This window comes from Panulirus ornatus, chromosome 10, assembly GCF_036320965.1.
Source record: "Panulirus ornatus isolate Po-2019 chromosome 10, ASM3632096v1, whole genome shotgun sequence".
Taxonomy (NCBI): domain Eukaryota; kingdom Metazoa; phylum Arthropoda; class Malacostraca; order Decapoda; family Palinuridae; genus Panulirus; species Panulirus ornatus.
Window position 1 is genome coordinate 44,862,003 of NC_092233.1, and position 24,227 is coordinate 44,886,229.

At 41.4% G+C, this 24,227-nt stretch overlaps 1 protein-coding gene across 1 annotated transcript in view; it reads right to left on the reverse strand.

Annotated features, from left to right (window-relative positions):
* The window catches only part of LOC139750632 (Golgi-associated PDZ and coiled-coil motif-containing protein-like), a 544,937-nt gene extending 526,427 nt beyond the window's left edge, over nt 1-18,510 (reverse strand). The window contains exons 1-3 of the mRNA XM_071665307.1: nt 18,486-18,510; nt 18,128-18,264; nt 1,776-1,946 (exon numbers count right to left, since the gene is read on the reverse strand). Of these exons, the coding sequence (XP_071521408.1) occupies nt 1,776-1,946; nt 18,128-18,264; nt 18,486-18,510 (333 nt within the window). The remainder of the gene's footprint in view (nt 1-1,775; nt 1,947-18,127; nt 18,265-18,485) is intronic.
* Between the last annotated feature and the right edge of the window lie 5,717 nt (nt 18,511-24,227).

Genomic DNA, 24,227 nt, shown 5'->3' on the forward strand with positions numbered 1-24,227 from the left:
CTTGGAGAGAAGGACAAGTGTGCTGTCTATTGGGTGTTGGGAGTCCCAGGAGGAGAATCAGATTTTGTTTCCTGATACCATGTCAAGTTGGTGGCAAATTCAAGTGAGAAACTGCAAGAGCTAATGTCTGAGTTTGGGAAAATGTGTGAAAAAGGAGAAAGTCGAGAGAATATGTGAATAAATGCAGTGCTATTGCATTTAGCACTATCGGGAGACAGGATGGCTGGAATGTGAATTTAAATAGAGAAAATTTGAATAAAGTAAAAAGTTTTAGATACCTAGGAGTGGATATGGGAGTAAATGGAACCATGGGAGCTAAAGTTACTCATGGGGTGGGGAGAGGGTAAATGTGTTGGAAATGAAATGTCTGACAACTGTATGTGGTGTGAGGAGGGTTGATTAATTAAGAAATGATATGATAAGAGACAAGTATGGTAATAAGAGGAGTAAGGTTGAGAGACCTGAAAAGGGTGTACTGAAATGATCTGGACACATGGAATAAATGAATGAGGAGAAGTTAACAAAGAGGATGTATGTATCAAATGTGGAAGGAACAAGGAGAAGGTGAAGACCTAATTAGAGAAGGAAGGACAGAGAGAATTAGGTTTTGATTGCTCAGGGTCTGAACATGCTAAAAGGTGTAAGGTATGCATGGGATACACAGAATTGGAGCAATATAGCATACAGGGGGTGACACTCTGTCAATGGACTAAGGCATATGAAGCAACCATGGGAAACCATGGAAGGGTCAGTTGAGCCTAGTTGTGGCCACAGGGCTGAGGCTTTGGTGCAATACACATGACAGCTAGCAAGTGGATGTGAGCATATAAGGCAATTTCTCTGTCTACTCCTGGTGCAACTTCGCAAGTGCAAAAAACAACAGGTATAAAAAAAAAATTGGAGAATGCATAAGATTAGGTTAACACTGAGGCCTTGTGGAAGGTTCCATTAATATATGAAGTAAATGAAAACTTACTGAATGCAGCATGGACTTTTTACAAGAAGGCATTTGTACTGGCAGAAAGGGAGGAGGTTGAGTGGTTCCTAGTGAAGGGAGATCTGCATCAAGGATGTGTAATCTCACCACTGAAAGGATCCCAGAGTGAGGGGTGGGTTTATGTGGAGGCAGATAAGGGTCTTAGAGTAAGGGGTGGGTTTATGGTATGCTGGAGATAGCAGATATGGGAGGTGAATCAGCTGCTGCTTGTACATGACACAGTTCTAGTGGCAGACTCCAGAGAGAAACTCAAGAACTGGTAACAAATTCTGATGGAGTGTAGAATCTGGGAGTAAATGTGAAAACCATCTTACTGGTTGGGAAGGAAGAAGGAGGGGGAGACTGAGAAAATAAAAGGATGAAATGGAGGAGACTAAAGCGTCATTGCCTGAGCATTCAGGGGGGTGAAAGGCATGTATGGGGTTGAATAAAAAAGACTGATACAGTATATAAGGGACATGCTGTGAATGAGCTGAATTAAAAAAATTGGAAGCAATCATGGTATACCATGGAACAGTCTATGGGGTTTGAATGTGGATGGTATGTGGATATGTGCAAATGAAAACACCCTTCATGTGTTCCTCAGACTACCTTGCTAAATTGGGAGAAGCAAATGGGTATAAAAAAAAAAAAGTCAATAATACATTGTTGAATACATAATAAAACATTTCAAAAGTATCCTTTCATGGCTACAATCAAAACCTGTTGTATAACTATGAATCAAATTAAAAGGAATATGCAGATTTTGAGAAAGGAAGAGTTGCAAAAACTACAGTACCAGACGCTCTCTGATCTTCTCTGAGTCCTGTGTGCTTGTAGCTCCACCTGCAGAGTGTAACTTCAACTGACTGGAGTGAAGTTTCATCAGCAGTTCTTTGCTCTCTGCTTCAGCCACCTCACGGAAGGCTCGTCCTTCTGCACATTCATGTCGAAGATGAACCAACTCAGCCTAAGAAACAAGGAAACCTGAATATTACTAATAACTATTAACAATCTTATCAGCTGATTTGATCCTGTCTAATCTCATCTCTCACACACATACCTGGAATACATTGGAGTGTGAACATGAGAGTGTGAGAGGATACTTAAGAGATACTGTGTATACACTTGGTTGAGGTCTGTGGAAAAGCAAGTGTCAAACTCTCTTCTCATTACACATAAATAGTTATCACACACACACACACACACACACACACACACACACACACACACACACACACACATACATACATACACACACACACACACACACACACACACACACACACACACACACACACAGAAAGCAAAGAAATACAACTGGAAAGCTAGAACTAGTTTGCCAATAGCCACAAACAAAGCTACTCACTGTACTAAAGTTTTTTTCAATCTGGACTAAAGTCACATGGCCTCAAGTAAGGGGATCTATTAAGACTAGTCAGCTGTATCAAAACCCATAAATAAGAGAAAAGAGGTAGAGATGAAATAGGAACCATAAGAAAACAAATGTTTGAAAATTTTATGGAATATTGTTAAAAGCAAGACCAGAAGTTAACACAAGAGGAAGAGTTAAAGAAACTGAAGGAACATGGAGGGTGTCATGAAATGAGGAGAACTTAGGGATCTGAAAATTATATTCACTGGGTATGAACAAAAATTCAATCAATTCAGTTGATGGGATTCTGAAGGTACCATACGAGAACAAATGTTTGAAAATTTTGTGGAATATTGTTAAAAGCAAGACCAGAAGTTTACACAACAAGAGGAAGAGTTAAAGTAACTGAAGAATCAATTTAAGGCACATGGAGGGGGGTCATGAAATGAGAACTTACAGATCTGAAAACTATATTCACTGAGTATGAACAAAAATTCAGTTTAGTTGATGAGATTCAGAAGGTACAGGTACACCACCGAATTTCCAGCAACTGATGATTCGGCACCTCCTTTAGTCTGGACAAAATTACGTGAGGGAACTTGAAAATGCCATGGCCACCAGACTAGATAACTGAACGGTCACAGATGGCGCTGTGAGTAAGATGTGCTTATCTACATTCTTTACACTGCACTTGTTGGTGGTGATACCGCAATTCTGTGAGATTCTCAGCGTGATCAAGTGATGATGGAATGGGTTCAACAGCGTCGGAGTGAGGGAATGGACTTGTCAGGTAGCATGATAATGGACCAGGCTAAGTTGTTCCATAAAGAACTTAAATTACATGAGTGTGACTATAGTAAAGGATGGCTTCAAAGATCCAAGAAGTGTCAAGGAATTTCCATGAATATAGCATGCGGAGAAAAGTGGTCTGCAAACCATGAAGGAGCTGCCGAGTATGTGGATGAATTTGCGAAACTCATAGCTGACGAGAACCTCAGTCTTGAACAGGTGTATAATGGCTTGGACATATGGAGAGAATCAGCGAGGAAAGGTTGACAAAGAGGATATGTATGTCAAAAGTGGACGGAACCAGGAGAAGAGGGAGACCAATTTGGAGGTGGAAGGATGGAGTGAAAAAGATTTTTAAGCAGTCGGGGCCAGAACATGTAAGAGGGTGAGAGGTGGGCAAGGGATAGAGTGAATTAGAATGATGTGGTATACTGGGATTGACGTGCTGTCAATGAACAGAACCAGGGTATATAAAACATCTGGAGTAAACCATAGAAAGATCTGTGGGGCCTGGATGTGGATAAGGAGCTGTGGTTTCGGTGCATTACACATGACAGCTACAGACTGAGTGTAAACAAATGTGGCCTTTTCTGTTGGTTTTCCTGGCGCTACCTCACTGAAACTGGGTAGCGATGCTGTTTCCTATGGGGCAGGGTGGCAAAAGGAATGGATAAAGGGAAGCAAGTGATCGGTTCCCAGTGAATGTCAGTTTGCGGCAAGGAAGTGTGATGTCTCTATGGTTGTTTAATTTGTTTTTGTATGGGGTTGTTAGGGAAGTGAATACAAGAGTTTTGGAGAGAGGGGTAAGTATGCAGTCTGTTATAGATGAGAGGGCTTGGGAAGTGAGACTTTTGTTGTTCGCTGATGATACAGTGCTGGTGGCTCATTCGAGTGAGAAACTGCACAAACTGGTGACTGAGTTTGGTAAAGTGTGTGAAAGAACAAAGCTGAGAGTAAATGTGAAAAAAGCAAAGGTTATTAGGTTCAGTAGGGTTAAGAGACAAGTATATTGGGAGGTGTTTGAATGAAGAAAAACTGGAGGTAGTGAAGTGTTTTAGATATCTGGAGGTGGATTTGGCAGCAGATGGAACCATGGAAGCAGAAGTGAGTCACAGGGTGGGGGAAGGGGCAAAGGTTCTGGGAGCATTGAAGAATGTGTGGAAGGCGAGAACGTTATCTTGGAGAGCAAAAGTGGATATGTTAGAGGGAATAGCGATTCCAACAATGTTACATGGTTGTGAGGCATGGGATATAGATAGGGTTGTGCAGAGGAGGGTGGATGTGTTAGAAATGAGATGTTTGAGGACAATATGTAGCGTGAGGTGGTTTGATCTAGTAAGTAATGAAAGGGTGAGAGATGTGTGGTAATAAAAAGAGTGTGGTTGGGAGAGCAAAAAACGGGTGTATTGAAATGGTTTGGTCACATGGAGAGAATGAGTGAGGAAAGATTGACAAAGAGGATATATGTGTCAGAGGTGGAGGAAATGAGGAATAGTGGTAGATCAAATTGGAGGTGGAAGGATGGAGTGAAAAAGGTTTTGAGCAATCGGGGCCTGAACATACAGAAGGGTGAAAAGCATGCAAGGAATAAAGTGAACTGGAACAATGTGGTATATCGGGGTCGATGTGCTGTCAATGGATTGAACCAGGGCATGTGAAGCATCTGAGGTAAACCATGGAAAGTTTTGTGGGGCCTGGATGTAGAAAGGGAGCTGTGGTTTTGGTGCATTACACATGACAGCTAGAGACCAAGTGTGAACGAATGTGGCCTTTTGTCTTTTCCTAGCGCTACCTCGTGGGGGGAAGGGGATGCTATTTCATGTGTGGAGGGGTGGTGATGGGAATGCATCAAGGCAGCACGTATGAATATGTACATGTGTATATATGTCTGTGTATGTATATATATGTATACATTGAAATGTTTTTTTTTTCTTTTTGCTTTGTCGCTGTCTCCCGCGTTTGCGAGGTAGCGCAAGGAAACAGACGAAAGAAATGGCCCAACCCACCCCCATACACATGTATAAACATACGTCCACTCACGCAAATATACATACCTACACAGGTTTCCATGGTTTACCCCAGACGCTTCACATGCCCTGATTCAATCCATTGACAGCACGTCAACCCCGGTATACCACATCGATCCAATTCACTCTATTCCTTGCCCTCCTTTCACCCTCCTGCATGTTCAGGCCCCGATCACACAAAATCTTTTTCACTCCATCTTTCCACCTCCAATTTGGTCTCCCACTTCTCCTCGTTCCCTCCACCTCCGACACATATATCCTCTTGGTCAATCTTTCCTCACTCATTCTCTCCATGTGCCCAAACCATTTCAAAACACCCTCTTCTGCTCTCTCAACCACGCTCTTTTTATTTCCACACATCTCTCTTACCCTTACGTTACTTACTCGATCAAACCACCTCACACCACACATTGTCCTCAAACATCTCATTTCCAGCACATCCATCCTCCTGGGCACAATTCTATCCATAGCCCACGCCTCGCAACCATACAACATTGTTGGAACCACTATTCCTTCAAACATACCCATTTTTGCTTTCCGAGATAATGTTCTCAACTTCCACACATTCTTCAAGGCTCCCAGGATTTTCGCCCCCTCCCCCACCCTATGATCCACTTCCGCTTCCATAGTTCCATCCGCTGCCAGATCCACTACCACATATCTAAAACACTTCACTTCCTCCAGTTTTTCTCCATTCAAACTTACCTCCCAATTGACTTGACCCTCAACCCTACTGTACCTAATAACCTTGCTCTTATTCACACTTACTCTTAACTTTCTTCTTTCACACACTTTACCAAACTCAGTCACCAGCTTCTGCAGTTTCTCACATGAATCAGCCACCAGCGCTGTATCATCAGCGAATGTGTATGTGTGGATGTGTATGTATATACATGTGTATGTAGGTGGGTTGGGCCATTCTTTTGTCTGTTTCCTTGTGCTACCTCTCTAACACGGGTGAGTGCAACAAAGTATAATAATAATAATAATAATAATAATAATAGTAATAATAACAATAATATAATAATAATGATAAAGGACGTAAGGGGAGTGGGGGAGGAATGGGATGCATTTATGGAAGCAGTGATGGCTTGCGCAAAAGATGCTTGTGGCATGAGAAGCGTGGGAGGTGGGCAGATTAGAAAGGGCAGTGAGTGGTGGGATGAAGAAGTAAGATTATTAGTGAAGGAGAAGAGAGAGGCATTTGGACAATTTTTGCAGGGAAATAAGCAAATGGATGGGAGATGTATAAAAGAAAGAGGCAGGAAGTCAGGAGAAAGGTGCAAGAGGTGAAAAAGAGGGCAAATGAGAGTTGGGGTGAGAGAGTATCATTAAATCTTAGGGAGAATAAAAAGATGTTTTGGAAGGAGGTAAATAAAGTGTATAAGACTAGGGAACAAATGGGAACTTCAGTGAAGGAGGCTAATGGGGAGGTGATAACAAGTAGTGGTGATTTGAATAGGAGATGGAGTGAGTATTTTGAGGGCTTGTTGAATGTGTTTGATGATAGAGTGGTAGATATAGGGTATTTTGGTGGAGGTGGTGTGCAAAGTGAAAGGGTTAGGGAGAATGATCTGGTAAACAGAGACGAGGTAGTAAAAGCTTTGCGGAAGATGAAAGCCGGCAAGGCAGCGGGTTTGGATGGTATTGCAGTGGAATTTATTAAAAAAGGGGGTGACTGTATTGTTGACTGGTTGGTAAGGTTATTTAATGTATGTATGACTCATGGTGAGGTGCCTGAGGATTGGCAGAATGCTTGCATAGTGCCATTGTACAATGGCAAAGGGGATAAAGGTGAGTCCTCAAATTACAGAGGTATAAGTTTGTTGAGTATTCGTGGGAAATTATATGGGAGGGTATTGATTGAGAGGGTGAAGGCATGTACAGAGCATCAGATTGGGGAAAAGCAGTGTGGTTTCAGAAGTGGTAGAGGATGTGTGGATCAGGTGTTTGCTTTGAAGAATGTATGTGAGAAATACTTAGAAAAGCAAATGGATTTGTATGTAGCATTTATGGATCTGGAGAAGGCATATGATAGAGTTGATAGAGATGCTCTGTGGAAGGTATTAAGAATATACGGTGTGGGAGGCAGGTTGCTAGAAGCAGTGAAAAGCTTTTATCGAGGATGTAAGGCATGTGTACGAGTAGGAAGAGAGGAAAGTGATTGGTTCTCAGTGAATGTAGGTTTGCGGCAGGGGTGTGTGATGTCTCCATGGTTGTTTAATTTGTTTATGGATGGGGTTGTTAGGGAGGTGAATGCAAGAGTTTTGGAAAGAGGGGCAAGTATGCAGTCTGCTGTGGATGAGAGAGCTTGGGAAGTGAGTCAGTTGTTGTTCGCTGATGATAGAGATCTGGTGGCTGATTCGGGTGAGAAACTGCAGAAAATGGTGACTGAGTTTGGTAAAGTGTGTGAAAGAAGAAAGTTAAGAGTAAATGTGAATAAGAGCAAGGGTATTAGGTACAGTAGGGTTGAGGGACAAGTCAATTGGGAGGTAAGTTTGAATGGAGAAAAACTGGAGGAAGTAAAGTGTTTTAGATATCTGGGAGTGGATTTGGCAGCAGATGGAACCATGGAAGCAGAAGTGAATCATAGGGTGGGGGAGGGGGTGAAAGTTCTGGGAGCGTCAAAGAATGTGTGGAAGTTGAGAACGATATCTTGGAAAGCAAAAATGGGTATGTTTGAAGGAATAGTGGTTCCAACAATGTTATATAGTTGCAAGGCGTGGGCTATAGATAGAGTTGTGCGCAGGAGGATGGATGTGCTGGAAATGAGATGTTTGAGGACAATATGTGGTCTGAGGTGGTTTGATCGAGTAAGTAATGAAAGGGTAAGAGAGATGTGTGGTAATAAAAAGACTGTGGTTGAGAGAGCAAAAGAGGGTGTTTTCAAATGGTGTGGTCATATGGAGAGAATGAGTGAGGAAAGATTGACAAAGAGGATATATGTGTCAGAGTTGGAGGGAACGAGGAGAAGTGGGAGACCAAATTGGAGGTGGAAAGATGGAGTGAAAAAAGAATTTGAGTGATTGGGGCCTGAACATGCAGGAGGGTGAAAGGCATGCAAGGAATAGAGTGAATTGGAACGATGTGGTATACCGGGGTCAACGTGCTGTCAATGGATTGAACCAGGGCATGTGAAGCGCCTGGGGTAAACCATGGAAAGTTCTGTGGGGCCTGGATGTGGAAAGGGAGCTGTGGTTTTGGTGCATTATACATGACAGCTAGAGACTGAGTGTGAACAAATGTGACCTTTGTTGTCTTTTCCTAGCACTGCCTTGCGCACATGCGGGGGGGAGGGGTTTGTTATTTCATGTGTGGTGGGGTGGCGAGGGGAATGAATAAAGGCAGACAGTATGAATTATGTACATGTGTAAACATGTATATGTCTGTGTGTGTATGTATATGTATACGTTGAGATGTATAGGTATGTATATGTGCGTGTGTGGACATGTATACATGTGAATGTGGGTGGGTTGGGCCATTCTTTCATCTGTTTCCTTGCGCTACCTCACTAACGCGGGAGACAGCAACAAAGTATGATGAATAAAAGAAAATAAATATGTGTACATGAGTGGATGGGCCATTCTTTGTCTGTTTCTTGGTGCTACCTTGCTGATGCAGGAAACAGCAATTATGCATAATAATGATAAATATATCATTACTATAATTAATATCATTATCATTTTCATTATTATACTTGATTGCCACTTACTGCATCAGCGAGGTAGTGCCAGGAAACATACAACAAAAGACCCATCCACTCATACACACACATATATACATACATACACACAGAAACATATACATATCAACATATACAACATGCATACATATACATACAAACCCATATACATACATACACATGTACAACATTAATACTCGCTTGCATGTTCATGCACAATTGCTCAAAATCTTTTTCACTCCATCCTTCCACCTCCGATTTGGTCTCCTGCATCTCCTTGTTCCCTTCATTTCTGATACATATATCCTCTTTGTCAATCTTTCCACTCTCATTCTCTCCATATGTCCAAACCATTTCAACACACCCTCTTCTGCTCCTTGACTTATGATGTGGTTACATTCCAATAAACCTATCATAAGAAGAAAATACCTTAAGTAAAAAATACAGTCAATATTGTAATTCTAACATACTGAACATCATAGCTAATCTGCAACATCACAAGAGAGTTATGTATGACATGCTGCTAGCCCGGAAAAGACCAAATTCAAAATCTGAAGTGTGGTTTCTACAGAATGCATATCACTGTTGCACCATGATAAAGTTGAAAAATAGTAAGTCAAACCACCATCATACGTCAGGAACATATGTATGTATTTTTTCATACATGTTCCCCATCTCCCCTGTTCATGAGGTAGCTTTCAAGAACAAATGACAGAACATCAGAGGAAAGACTCCTCACTTGGCTCCCTTCTCTGTTCCTTCTTTTGGAAAAGTAAAACTGGAGGGAAGGATTTCCAGCCCCTTGCACCCACTCCTTTTCGTCACCATATATGACATGCAGGGAATAAGTGGGATGTATTCTTTCTCCCCAATCCTATATATTATCCCTAAGGATAGGAGAGAAGGAATATTTCCTACTCATTCCTCATGTGTCATAGAAGGTAACTAAAATGGGTGGGAGCGGGGTCTGGAAATCCTCTCCTCTAGTTTTCTCTTTTCAAAAAGAACGAACAGAGAAGGGGCCAAGTGAAGACTTCCCATCTAAGGCTCAGTCCATTGTTCTTGATGTTACCTCGCTAATGCAGGAAATAGCGAAAATATATGAAAAAAGAAAATATAAATATATCTATATATCTATATATCTATTATACTTTGTCGGTGTCTCCCGCATTAGCAAGGTAGCGCAAGGAAACAGATGAAAGAATGGCCCAACTCACTCACATAATCATGTATATACATACACGTCCACACACGCATATATGCATACCTATACATTTCAACTTATACATATATGTACATACACATCCACACATGCACATATACATAGCTATACACTTCAACGTAAACATTTATATACATACACAGACATATACACATATACACATGTACATAATTCATACTTGCTGCCTTTATTCATGCCCGTCACCACCCCACCACACATCAAATGACAACTCCCCCCCCCCCCAGCTGTCATGTATAATGCACTGAAACCACAGCTCCTTTTCCACATTCAGGCCCCACAAAACTTTCCATGGTTTACCCCAGATGCTTCACACGCCCTGGCTCAATCCATTGATAGCACGTTGATCCCGGTAAACCACATCATTCCAATTCACTCTATTCCCTGCACACCTTTCACCCTCCTGTATGTTCAGGCCCCGATCGCTCAAAATGTTTTTCACTCCATCCTTCCACCTCCAATTTGGTCTCTCATTTCTCATTCCCTGCACCTCTGACACATATATCCTCTTTGACAATCTTTCCTTACTCATTCTCTCCATGTGACCAAACCATTTCAACACATCCTCTTCTGCTCTCTCAACCTCACTCTTTTTATTACCACACATCTCTATTACCCTTTCATTACTTACTCGATCAAACCACCTCACACCACATATCGACCTCAAACATTTCATTTCCAACACATTCACCCTCATCCGCACAACCCTATCTATAGCCCATGCCTCACAACCATATGACATTGTTGGAACCACTATTCCTTCAAACATACCCATTTTTGCTTTCCGAGATAAAGTTTTCGCCTTCCACACATTCTTGAACACTCCCAGAATCTTTGCCCCCTCCCCCTCCCTGTGACTCTTCTGCTTCCATGGTTCCATCAGCTACTAAGTCCACTCCCAGATATCTAAAACACTTCAATTCCTCCACTTTTTCTCCATTCAAACTTACCTCTCAACTGCCTTGTCCCTTAACCCTACTGAACATAATAACCTTGCTCTTATTCACATTTGCTCTCAGCTTTCTTCTTTCACACACTTTACCAAACTGAGCCACCAACTTCTGGAGTTTCTCACCCCAATCAGCCACCACCACTGTATCATCAGCAAACAACTGTCTCAATTACCAAGCCCTTTCACCCAGAACAGAATGCATACTTACGCCTCTCTCCAAAACTCTTGCATGCATCTCCCTAACCACCCAATCCATAAACAAATTAAACAACCATGGAGACATCATGCACCCCGCCACAAACTGACATTCTACTCGTACACATGCCTTACAACCTTTATAAAAACTTTTCAATGCTTCTCAGAACTTACCTCCCATACCATATGCTCTTAAAACCTTCCACAAAGCATCTCTATCAACCCTATCATATGCCTTCTTTAGATCCATAAATACTACATACAGATCCATTTGTTTTTCTAAGCATTTTTCACATACATTCTTCAAAGCAAACACCTGATCCACACATCCTCTACCACTTCTGAAACCAAACCGCTCTTCCCCAATCTGATGCCTTGTACATGCCATTACCCCCTCAATCAATACCCTCCCATATAATTTCCCAAGGATACTCAAAAAACAGGCAGTATGCATACATTCTGCCAATCCTCAGACACTTCACCCTGATCCATACATACAATGAATATCCTTACCAACCAATCAACAACAAAGTCACCCCTGTTTTTAGTAAATTACACTGCAATACCATCCAACCCCGACGCCTTGCTGGCTTTCATCTTCCGCAAAGCTTTCACTGCCTCTTCTCGGTTTACCAAACCATTCTCCATTACCCCCTCACTTCGCACACCACCTCGACTAAAACACCCTATATCTGCCACTATATCATCAAACACATTCAATAAACCTTCAATATACTTACTCCATCTCCTTCTCACTTCTTCACTACTTGTTATTACCTTCCCATTTGCCCCCTTCACAGATGTTCTCATTTGTTCTCTTGTCTTACGCACGTTATCTACCTACCTCCAAAACATCTTTTTATTCTCCCAAAAATTTAATGATACTCTCTCACCCCAACTCTCATTTGCCCTCTTTTCCACCTGTTGCACCTTTCTCTTGACCTCCTGCCGCTTCCTTTTACACTTCTCCCAGTCATCTGCACTACCTCCCTGCCTCCCTGCAAAAATCGTCCAACTGCCTCTCTCTTCTCTTTCATTGACAATCTTACTTCTTCATCCCACCTCTGCCAGACACACCAGGTAGATACAGTGCTGTCAATTCAAGTGAGTGTTGGCAACACTGCCTCCACTTTTACCAAGAATAAGTACCTTCTCCTGCCTCATTTTGGTCAACTTTCAGTGCTGGAAGAGTAAGAGTCACTGTTCAAAAAAATCACTCACCACATGATTCAGAGACAAATCATCTGTCAAGTAATTCAGGATTAACTTCTACCTGGCAGTATATCTATCTAAAAGCCACTCAATTTCCTTCCTAAGAAACTCAAGAGAATATGACATCCCTGAAATGGCTGAGGGATGACTGACCATGGGGAGAAATTAACATGCAATGTCCCCTTGGCAACCACTAAGGCTTGGCTGGTCGCCCTGATATCAAATAGAGGTTCGATTCTTAATGCGTAAATCTATGTCTAGAAGAGGTGTCCAAATCACAGAATTGACTGTCTAAGGGAGTTAGGGGGTTAAGTTTCCAAGCTATCTTATTCTTCCTTTCTTTGCTCACACTTTTCTAACAGTGCCACATGACTGTAAGAGCCTCTGTAAATACACTTATCATGTGCTCTTAAATCACCTTAATATACTCAAGTGCTCTTACATCACCATAATACACTCTTCAAGTACCTTTACCTAACTACCTAACCTTACACTGTAATATTTCTCTAATACACTTAACTTCTCATATGACTTCTCTTATGGGTTAGGTTTTATTCTTTCATTTCAACTTTCATCATCCTTGCTTTTTCATCCACATTTTTAGTCCTAGACTATGCAGAGGCTTGAAAATGCAGTACAGTGTTAGGCATGCAAGGGAGAGCAAACTGGACTGATGTGGTATCCTTGGGGGAAACATGCTGTCAATGGGCTAAACCAGAGCACATGAAGCAGTCATGAAAACTGCAGAATGGCCTGTGGGGCCTGCCTGCAGACACGAAAACTAAGTCAGACAGGGAAACTCTAGGTTTGGTGTAGCTCTAAGTTTTGGTGCAGCTAGACAGTGGGTGCAGCTAAAGAATGCATGTGAGTGAATGAGGCCTTTTTTTTGTGTCTGTTCATGGTGCTACCTCAATAATGAGGAAAATGGCAAACAAGTAGGAAAGAATTAACATCATATGATTTGATGAGCCCTACGTATACTATCATAATATTTTCTATAAAAAGGAATGTTACTCTTACTTTTGTCGACCATGCCTATAGTATATCAGGATTATGTACTAATTGCCAGGCATGCAAACAAGAGACTCTTGGATAGGAATGTGCTAATAAGGGCAGCTGATCAGATGTCTGATTATTTCTTGATAAAGTGTGAAGATTTGTAACAACTGTAGAAAGAGAGAAAATCATATGGGTGAAGAGAGGATGGTGAAAGTAAGTGAGCTTGGAAGAGAAGCTTGTATGAAGAGATAACAAACTAAGGAAGTGGGCGAGGAAAGGGAGCTCTTCAGGGAAGCAGTGCTAACATTCAAGAGAAGTGTGTGGAATGCAGAAAGTGTGAGATGGGCAGGTAAGAGAGGGTAGTGAGTGGAAGGATGCCAAAATAAAGTTGCTAGTGAAAGAAAGAAGAGAGGTATATTATCTATCTATTTATCTATCTTTATCTCTGACAGTTGTTCCCTTTGGGTACTCCCCCATGGGGTGGCAACAGCAAAAGAGTCTGCATAACTGGTAAACTCCAGCACCACTTTTTAGCTTTTAGTGCCTCACCCTTAACAGGCCACTTGCAGGGGCAACTCTAACACAGTGTTTTTAGAAGATCCTACCTAATGTTCCTACCGACTACTTCTACCTAATATGTCTACCTAATGTTCCAACTTAATGCTTCTACCTAATGTTCCTACTGACTATTTCTACCTTATGCTCCTGTCTTCTACTACTTCTTCCTATTGCTCCTACCATTTTGCCAAAAGGCAGGGCTAGCACACACTGCTCATCACAGGAAAATCACAGTTACAGAGATTGAGTTGCATGAGTCAAGTATCATATGTGACAAGGAAAGATTGTATGTTTGTGGACAGAATCCAGCAGTCCACGTGTGAGAGGCAAAAAGAAAAGACAGCTAGCTCACTAAATAGTCATCACTAACAATCCCAATACCAAGGCAGGTAGTACCAGTAATATACCTTCCTGGTTAGTGGCTGCCTACCAACCACTACTTACCAGGAGAGCTGTACTGACATCACTTACAGGGAAGGAGTGTGAGTAATTGGGAGATGTAAAAGAGAAAGTGGCAGATGGTCAAGACAAAGATACAGGGGTTGATAAAGAAGGCAAATGAGAGTTAGGTTGAGTGAGTATTGGCAAACTTCAGGGAGAATAAGAAAATGTTTTGGAAGGTTAATAGTATAAGAAAATCAAGAAGACAAATGGAAACATCAGTAAAAGTGGTAAATGGGGAAGTGGTAACAGGAAGAGATGAGTTGAAGAGGAGATGACATGAATATTTTGAAGGACTGCTGAATGCGTCTGATGACAGGGTAGCAGATGTAGGATGTTTAGGTTGGGGAGATATGTGAAGGAAGAGAGTCATGGAAAGTGGTTTGGTGAAAAGTGAAGAGGTTAGTAACAGCACAGTGTAAAATAAATGTGGAAAAGTGGCAGATGGTCAAGACAAAGATACAGGGGTTGATAAAGAAGGCAAATGAGAGTTAGGTTGAGTGAGTATTGGCAAAATAATTGGTAAAATAAATATGGAAAAGTGGCAGATGGTCAAGACAAAGATACAGGGGTTGATAAAGAAGGCAAATGAGAGTTAGGTTGAGTGAGTATTGGCAAACTTCAGGGAGAATAAGAAAATGTTTTGGAAGGTTAATAGTATAAGAAAATCAAGAAGACAAATGGAAACATCAGTAAAAGTGGTAAATGGGGAAGTGGTAACAGGAAGAGATGAGTTGAAGAGGAGATGACATGAATATTTTGAAGGACTGCTGAATGCGTCTGATGACAGGGTAGCAGATGTAGGATGTTTAGGTTGGGGAGATATGTGAAGGAAGAGAGTCATGGAAAGTGGTTTGGTGAAAAGTGAAGAGGTTAGTAACAGCACAGTGTAAAATAAATGTGGAAAAGTGGCAGATGGTCAAGACAAAGATACAGGGGTTGATAAAGAAGGCAAATGAGAGTTAGGTTGAGTGAGTATTGGCAGAATAATTGGTAAAATAAATGTGGAAAAGTGGCAGATGGTCAAGACAAAGATACAGGGGTTGATAAAGAAGGCAAATGAGAGTTAGGTTGAGTGAGTATTGGCAAACTTCAGGGAGAATAAGAAAATGTTTTGGAAGGTTAATAGTATAAGAAAATCAAGAAGACAAATGGAAACATCAGTAAAAGTGGTAAATGGGGAAGTGGTAACAGGAAGAGATGAGTTGAAGAGGAGATGACATGAATATTTTGAAGGACTGCTGAATGCGTCTGATGACAGGGTAGCAGATGTAGGATGTTTAGGTTGGGGAGATATGTGAAGGAAGAGAGTCATGGAAAGTGGTTTGGTGAAAAGTGAAGAGGTTAGTAACAGCACAGTGTAAAATAAATGTGGAAAAGTGGCTGATATGGATGGTAACACAGTTGAATTTCTTGAGAAACAGGGTGACTGTGTCATTGACTAGTTAGTTACAATTTTCAATGTATGCATGGTTCATAGAAATGTGCCTGAGAATTGGTAGAGTGCATGTATAGTCCCACTGTATAAAAGCAATAGGGATAAAGGTTATTGGTTAAATCACAAAGATATTAAGGCTATTGAGTGTACCTAGTAGAATGTATGGGAAAGTGATATGCACCGAGCATCAGATTGGGGAGGAACAATGTGGTTTTAGGAAAGGTAGAGGACGTGTGGATCAGGTTCTGTTTTGCAGAATGTTAGTGATAAATACAATGAGAAATGAGGATTTGTATGCAGTATTTAAAGATCTAGAGAAAGCATACAAGAGGACTGATAGAGATGCCTTCTGGAAAGTGTTACGAATTTATGGTGTGGGATGAAAGCTTTCATAAGCATTGAGGAGTTTTCATCTAGAGAGTAAGGTATGTCTGATAGTAAGTGGAGAGGAGGCAAGTGGTTCCAGGTGAAGGTGGGTCTGAGGAAGAGATGTATGATGTCACCATGGTTGTTCAATCTGTTTATGGATGGAGTGGTGAAAGAAGTGAATGCAAGGGTTTTGGGGAAAGGGGTAGGTTTGCACTATGGCAGGGTAGGGTGACTGGGAGAAGAGTCCACTATTGTTTGCTGATGATATGGAGCTGGTGGCAAACAAGAGTAAGAACTGCAGAAACTCGTTTCTGAATGTGGGAGAATGTGTAAATGGAAGAAGTTGAGAGTAAAGGTGAATAAAAAACAAGGTTATTAGGTCTGGCAATGGAGACGGACAGGCAAGTTGGGGTGTGAGTCCGAGGAGACAAAACCTGGAGGAAGCTAATGTTTTAGATACCTGGGAGTGGACATGACCTGCAAATGAAAACATGGGAGCTGAAATGAGTCAGGGTGAGTGAGGGGGTGAAGGTCCTGGAAGTGTTGAGGAATGTGTGGAAAGAGAAGCACAATAGTCCCTACAGTGTTGTAAGGATGCAAGACATGGGCTATAGATAGAAAGTAAAGAAGAGGGTGAATGTGTTGGAAATGATGTGTTTAAGGACAATGTGTGGTGTGAAGAGGGTTGACAGTAAAAAAATTATGGGGTACAAGAGACATGTGATAATAAAAGGATTATTGTTGAGAAGGCTAAAGATGTGCTGATATACTTTGGATACATGGAGACAATGAGGAAGGGGAGGTTGCCAAGTATATATTTAAGACAGAAGTGGAGGAGATGGAAAATGGGGAGATTGAATTGGATATAGAAGGATGAAGCAGATTCTGCTTTGAATGCTCTGGGCCTGAGCATGCTGGAGGCAGTAAGATGCATGGGGAAGAGAGAACTAAAGTGATACAATATACAGGGAATAACATGTTGTCAATGGACTAAACTAAAGCACATAAAGAAGCCAGGGGAAACCATGAAAAGGTCAGTGAAGCCTGTTTGTGGATAGGAGACTGTGGTTTTGGTGCATTGCACATGACAGCTATAGGGAACAGATGTGAGCAAATTAGGCCATCGCTTTGTTTACTCCTGTCACAACTTTACTACCAAGTGAAATGTAGAAAAGTATGAAAAGTTAACCATATATATTTGCAATCCCATATCTATAAAAGTATACCTATTAGGTACACGTACACTTGCGTTTCTGTCAATTTGAAAATCAGACCCAATAATTACCTATCACTCTACTATATCTTCCACCTGTTCATTCATGTAACCATTCAAAATGAGCTTCACTAGATTCACTTCCTGCACTATTCTTTTAAGTTCTTCTCAGAAGGTTATCTTTTTCTTCTCTCTGTCACTATAAGGCACAAAACAACTCATGCAGTTAATTCAAATATACTGCACTTAAATTTTGCAACCCAAAACCAAGAATTGGTACATCTGTCATTCATTTTAAATTATGCATCCTTCATCAAATTTCACCATTTTCCTTGACACAGCCATTATCTAATCATTTCATGATCACATTTTCCACTCTCAATTCTATTTTGCTCACATCTTAAAATAATTATCAACTGTTCTCATTAACAACCACTTACATTCATAATGTGCTCCTCTACCCTTCTGTTCAGCCAAATGAATCTGCATAACTTGCCATATGTAGCTGCAGGCTTACAGCTAATGCCATGGGGCCAGATGCAACTACTTTTGAAATTCATTTTGCATCATTGTGGTTACCAGGTAACATTAAAATCATTTGATAAACAACTGTAATATCAATTTCAATAAAAACACTATACATGAAAAAAGTTTAACTAACTTCTAGTTTAGCATTAGCTTGGAAGACTGTCTGCGCCTTGTGAGCAAGCTGTGCAAAACATGATGAAAGTGCTTCCAACCGAGACCTTGCCTGGGCTTGAAAGTCATGCTCCTCAACATCATAGTGCTCTGCTTCACCTGCAGAAAAATACAAATGTTTATAAGTCATAAGTCAAAGAGTCTATTAATGTCTCATCAACCAGAATTTGTAGTTCTCTATTTAATTATATGATGCAATACAGAAATTAGATGCTCTACACAGTAAAACTGAGAAGCTACATGCTGGAACACATGAAGTACTACTGCTAAAAATTTATCAAAAAGATTATAGCTGATATCAGATCACAATCAATACCAACCTTTTACAATACCTATTTCATTCATGATGGGCATACAGTTTACTGAAAATGGTACAATAATTATATGCCTAACATTTATTTTTTTTTTTATTATACTTTGTCGCTGTCTCCCGCGTTTGCGAGGTAGCGCAAGGAAACAGACGAAAGAAATGGCCCAACCCCCCCCATACACATGTATATACATACGTCCACACACGCAAATATACATACCTACACAGCTTTCCACGGTTTACCCCAGACGCTTCACATGCCTTGATTCAATCCACTGACAGCACGTCAACCCCGGTATACCACATCGCTCCAATTCACTCTATTCCTTGCCCTCCTTTCACCCTCCTGCATGTTCAGGCCCCGATCACACAAAATCTTTTTCACTCCATCTTTCCACCTCCAATTTGGTCTCCCTCTTCTCCTCGTTCCCTCCACCTCCGACACATATATCCTCTTGGTCAATCTTTCCTCACTCATTCTCTCCATGTGCCCAAACCACTTCAAAACACCCTCTTCTGCTCTCTCAACCATGCTCTTTTTATTTCCACACATCTCTCTTACCCTTACGTTACTCACTCGATCAAACCACCTCACACCACACATTGGCCTCAAACATCTCATTTCCAGCACATCCATCCTCCTGCGCACAACTCTATCCATAGCCCACGCCTCACAACCATACAACATTGTTGGAACCACTATTCCTTCAAACATACCCATTTTTGCTTTCCGAGATAATGTTCTCGACTTCCACACATTCTTCAAGGCCCCCAGAATTTTCGCCCCCTCCCCCACCCTATGATCCACTTCCGCTTCCATGGTTCCATCCGCTGCCAGATCCACTCCCAGATATCTAAAACACTTCACTTCCTCCAGTTTTTCTCCATTCAAACTCACCTCCCAATTGACTTGACCCTCAACCCTACTGTACCTAATAACCTTGCTCTTATTCACATTTACTCTTAACTTTCTTCTTCCACACACTTTACCAAACTCAGTCACCAGCTTCTGCAGTTTCTCACATGAATCCGCCACCAGCGCTGTATCATCAGCGAACAACAACTGACTCACTTCCCAAGCTCTCTCATCCCCAACAGACTTCATACTTGCCCCTCTTTCCAAAACTCTTGCATTTACCTCCCTAACAACCCCATCCATAAACAAATTAAACAACCATGGAGACATCACACACCCCTGCCGCAAACCTACATTCACTGAGAACCAATCACTTTCCTCTCTTCCTACACGTACACATGCCTTACACCCTCGATAAAAACTTTTCACTGCTTCTAACAACTTTCCTCCCACACCATATATTCTTAATACCTTCCACAGAGCATCTCTATCAACTCTATCATATGCCTTCTCCAGATCCATAAATGCCTAACATATGTAAAATATTACATATATTACAAGAGCTCTCTGAAGCTGCATAGCTTAACTACTTTGTGAAGCAATGAAAAACATCTAATGTAGAGAACATACTCTCCTATGAACTGAGTAGAGGACACTATATGACGAGAAAGACTCGTGTAAAAAACAACAGTGTCAAAGAGGGCGGTGTGGTCATACACACAATCTGCATGAGAAGGTCAACCAAGGTGTGCTGAATTAGTTCAGGCATATGGAGAAAATAAATGAGGAAGGGCTGACTAAAAGGATATATGTATCAAAAGAAGAGGGTGGAAAGGGGAGGGAAAGACCTAGCTGTACCTCAGTCTTGCACTGGTTAGCAATGCTAAATGTAATGCATTCACAAGCTGGCTGAGGTCAAGCATATATGTTCTAATCCTGGTTGCGACAGTCAGTCCACAGTCATCCAAGCTGTTTATTCTCACTTAAAGGGTAATCTATATATTGGGTACCTAGCTTAGGTTACATCATATAAGGACAGGGGTGAAAGAACACTTCCCATGGATTCCCAACATGTCATAGAAGGCGACTATAGGGACTGGAGCGGGGGGGCTAGAAACTCTCCTCTCCTTGTATTTCAACTTTCTAAAAGGGGAAACAAAAGAAGGAGTCACGCGGAGAGTTCTCATCCTCCTCGAAGGCTCAGATTGGGGTGTCTAAATGTGTGTGGATGTAACCAAGATGAGAAAAAAGGAGAAATAGTTACTACGTCTGAGGAAAGGAACCTGGATGTTTAGACTCTGAGTGAAACAAAGCTCATGTGTAAAGGGAAAGAGTGGTTTGGGAATGTCTTGGGAATAAAGTCAGGGGTTGGTGAGAGGATAAGAGCAAAGGAAGGAGTAGCACTACTCCTGAAGCAGGAGTTGTGGGATTATGTGATAGAATGTAAGAAAGTAAGCCCTAGATTAATATGGGTAAAACTGAAAGTTGATGGAAAGATGGGTGAGTATTGTTGCCTATGCACCTGGTCATGAGAAGAAAGATCATGAGAGGCAAGTGTTTTGGGAGCAGCTGAGTGAGTGTATTAGCAGCTTCGATGCACAAGACCGGGTTATAGTAATGGGTGATTTGAATGCAAAGGTGAATAATCAGGGAGTTGAGGAAATAATTGGTTTAAATGAGGGTTTTCAGTGTTGCAAATGAAAATGGTGAAGATCTTGTAGATCTATGTGCTGAAAAATGTCTGGTGATTGGGAATACCTGGTTTAAAAAGAGAGATATACATAAGTATACAGCCAGAGAGCATTATTGGATTATGTGTTAATTGACAGGCGCATGAAGGAGAGACTTTTGGATATTAATGTGCTGAGAGGGGCAACTGGAGGGATGTCTGACCATTATCTTGTGGAGGCGAAGATGAAAATTTGTTGAGGTTTTCAGAAAAGAAGAGAGAATGTTGGGGTGAAGAGAGTGGTGAGAGTAAGTGAGCTTGGAGAGGAGACTTGTGTGAGGAAGTACCAGGAGATATTGAGTGCAGAATGGAAAAAGGTGAGAGCAAATGACGTAAGGGGAGGGGGGATAATGGGATGTTTTAGGAAAGCAGTGAACTCTTGCACAAAAGATGCTTGTGGCATGAAAAAGGTGGGAGGTGGGCAAATTAGAAAGGGTAGTGAGTGGTGGGATGAAGAAGTAAGGTTGTTCGTGAAAGAGAAGAGAGAGGCATTTGGACGATTTTAGCATGAAAACAGTACAAATGACTGGGAGATGTACAAAAGAAAGAAGCAAGAGGATAAGAGAAAAGTGCAAGAAGTGAAAAAGAGGGCAAATGAGACTTGGGGTGAGAGAGTATCATTAAAGTTTAGGGAGAATAAAAAGATGTTTTAGAAGGAAGTAAATAAAGTGCATAAGACAAGAGAACAAATAGGAACATTGGTGAAGGGGGCAAATGGTGAGGTAATAACAAGTAGTGGTGAAGTGAGAGGGAGATGCACAGAGTATTTTCAAGGTTTCTTGAATGTGTTTGATGATAGAGTGGCAGATATAGGGTCTTTTAGTCAAGGTGCTGTGCGAAGTGAGAGGGTCGGGGAAAATAATTTGGTAAACAGAGAAGAGGTAGTGAAAGATTTGTGGAAGATGAAAACCGGCAAGGCGGTGGATTTGGCTGTTATTGCAGTGGAATTTATTAAAAAAGGAGGTGACTATGTTGTTGACAGGTTGATGAGGATATTCAATAAATGTATGGTTATTGGTAAAGTGCCTGAGGATTGGCAGAATGCATGCATTGTGCCATTGTACAAAGGCAAAGGGGATAAAGGTGTGTTCAAATTACAGAGGTATAAGTTTGTTGTGTATTCCTAGGAAATTATATGGAAGGGTAGTGATTGAGAGGGTGAAAGCATGTACAGAGCATCAGATTGGGGAGGAGCAGTGTGGTTTCAAAAGTGGTAGAGGATGTGTGCATAAGGTGTCTGCTTTGAAGAATGTATGTGAGAAATACTTAGAAAAACAAATGGATTTGTATGTAACATTTATGGATCTGGAAAAGGCATATGATAGAGTTGATAGAGATGCTCTGTGGAAAGTGTTAAGAGTATACTGTGAGGGAAGTAAGTTACCAGAATCAGTAAAGTTTTTATCGAGGATGTAAGGAAGGTGTACAAGTAAGAAGAGAGGAAGGTGATTGGTTCCCACTGAAAGTCAGTTTGCAGCAAGGATGCATGATGTCTCCATGGTTGTTGAAGTTGTTTATGGATGGGCTTGTTAGGGAGGTGAATGCAAGAGTTTTTCATAAAGGGGCAAGTAAGCAGTCTGTTGTAGGTGAGAGGGCTTCGGAAGTGAGTCATTTATTGTTCACTGATGATACAGTGCTGGTGGCTGATTTGACCAAAACATCCTATATGTGCCACTCTATCATCTAACACATTCAACAAACCTTCAAAATACTCACTCCATCTCCTCACATCACCAATACTTGTTAGCACATCCTCATTTGCCCCCTTACCGATATTCCTAGTTGTTCTCTTGTCTGAAGCACTTTATTTACTTCCTTCCAAAACATCTTTCAATTCTCCTTAAAATCTAATGATACTCTCTCTCACCCCAACTCTCATTTGCTCTCTTTTTCACCTCTTGCACCTTTTTCTTGACCTCTTCCCTCTTTCTTTTATACATCTCCCAGTCATTTGCACTATTTCCCTGCAAAAATCGACCAACTGCCTCTCTTTTCTCTTTCACTGATAATCTTACTTCTTCATCCCACCACTCACTACCCTTTCTAATCTCCCCACCTCCCATAAGCATCTTTTGCACAAACCATCACTGCTTCCCTAAATGCATCCCATTCCTCCCCCATCTCCTCTTACATCCTTTGCTCTCACATTTTCCATACCAGTTTCTCCTGGTATTTCCTCACACAAGTCTCCTTTCCAAGCTCATCACTCTCTTCACCCCAACTTTCTCTCTTCTGAAAATCTCTACAAATCTTCGCCTTCGCCTCCACAAGATAATGATCAGACGTCCCTCCATTGCACCTCTCAGCACATTAACATCCAAAACTCTCTTTCATGCGCCTATCAATTAGCATGTAATCCAATAATGCTCTCTGGCCATGTCTCCTACTTACATACGTATACTTATGTATATCTCTCTTTATAAGCCAGGTATTCCCAATCACCGGTCCCTTTTCAGCACACAAATCTACAAGATCTTCACCACTTCCATTTACAATGGTGAACACCCCATGTACACCAATTATTCCCTCAACTGCCACATTACTCACCTTTGCATTCAAATCACCTATCACTATAACCCGGTCTCATGCATCGAAACTGCTAACACACTCACTCAGCTGCTCCCAAAACACTTGCCTCTCATGATCTTTCTTCTCATGACCAGGTGCATACGCACCAATAATCATCCATGTCTCTCCATCAACTTTCAATTTTACCCATATCGATCTAGAGTTTACTTTCTTACACTCTACCACATACTTGCACACTCCTTTTTCAGTAGTGTTACTCTTCCTTTGCTCTTATCCTCTCACCAACCCCTGACTTTACTCCCAAAAAATTCCCAAACCACTCTTCCCCTTTACCTTTAAGCTTCATTTCACTAAGTCAAAAAATCCAGGTTCCTTTCCATAAGCATACTACCTCTCTCTCCTTTATTCTCATCTTGGTTACATCCACACACATTTAGACACCCCAATCATAGCCTGTGAAGAAGATGAGCACTCACTGCATGACTCCTTCTTCTATTTCCCCTTTTAGAAAGCTTGAAATAGAAGGAGGGGAGGGTATCTAGCCCCTGCTCCCATCCCCTTTAGTCGACTTCTTCGACAAATGGAGGATGCGTGGGAAGTATTCTTTCTTCCCTATCCCTAGGGATATATATACATAT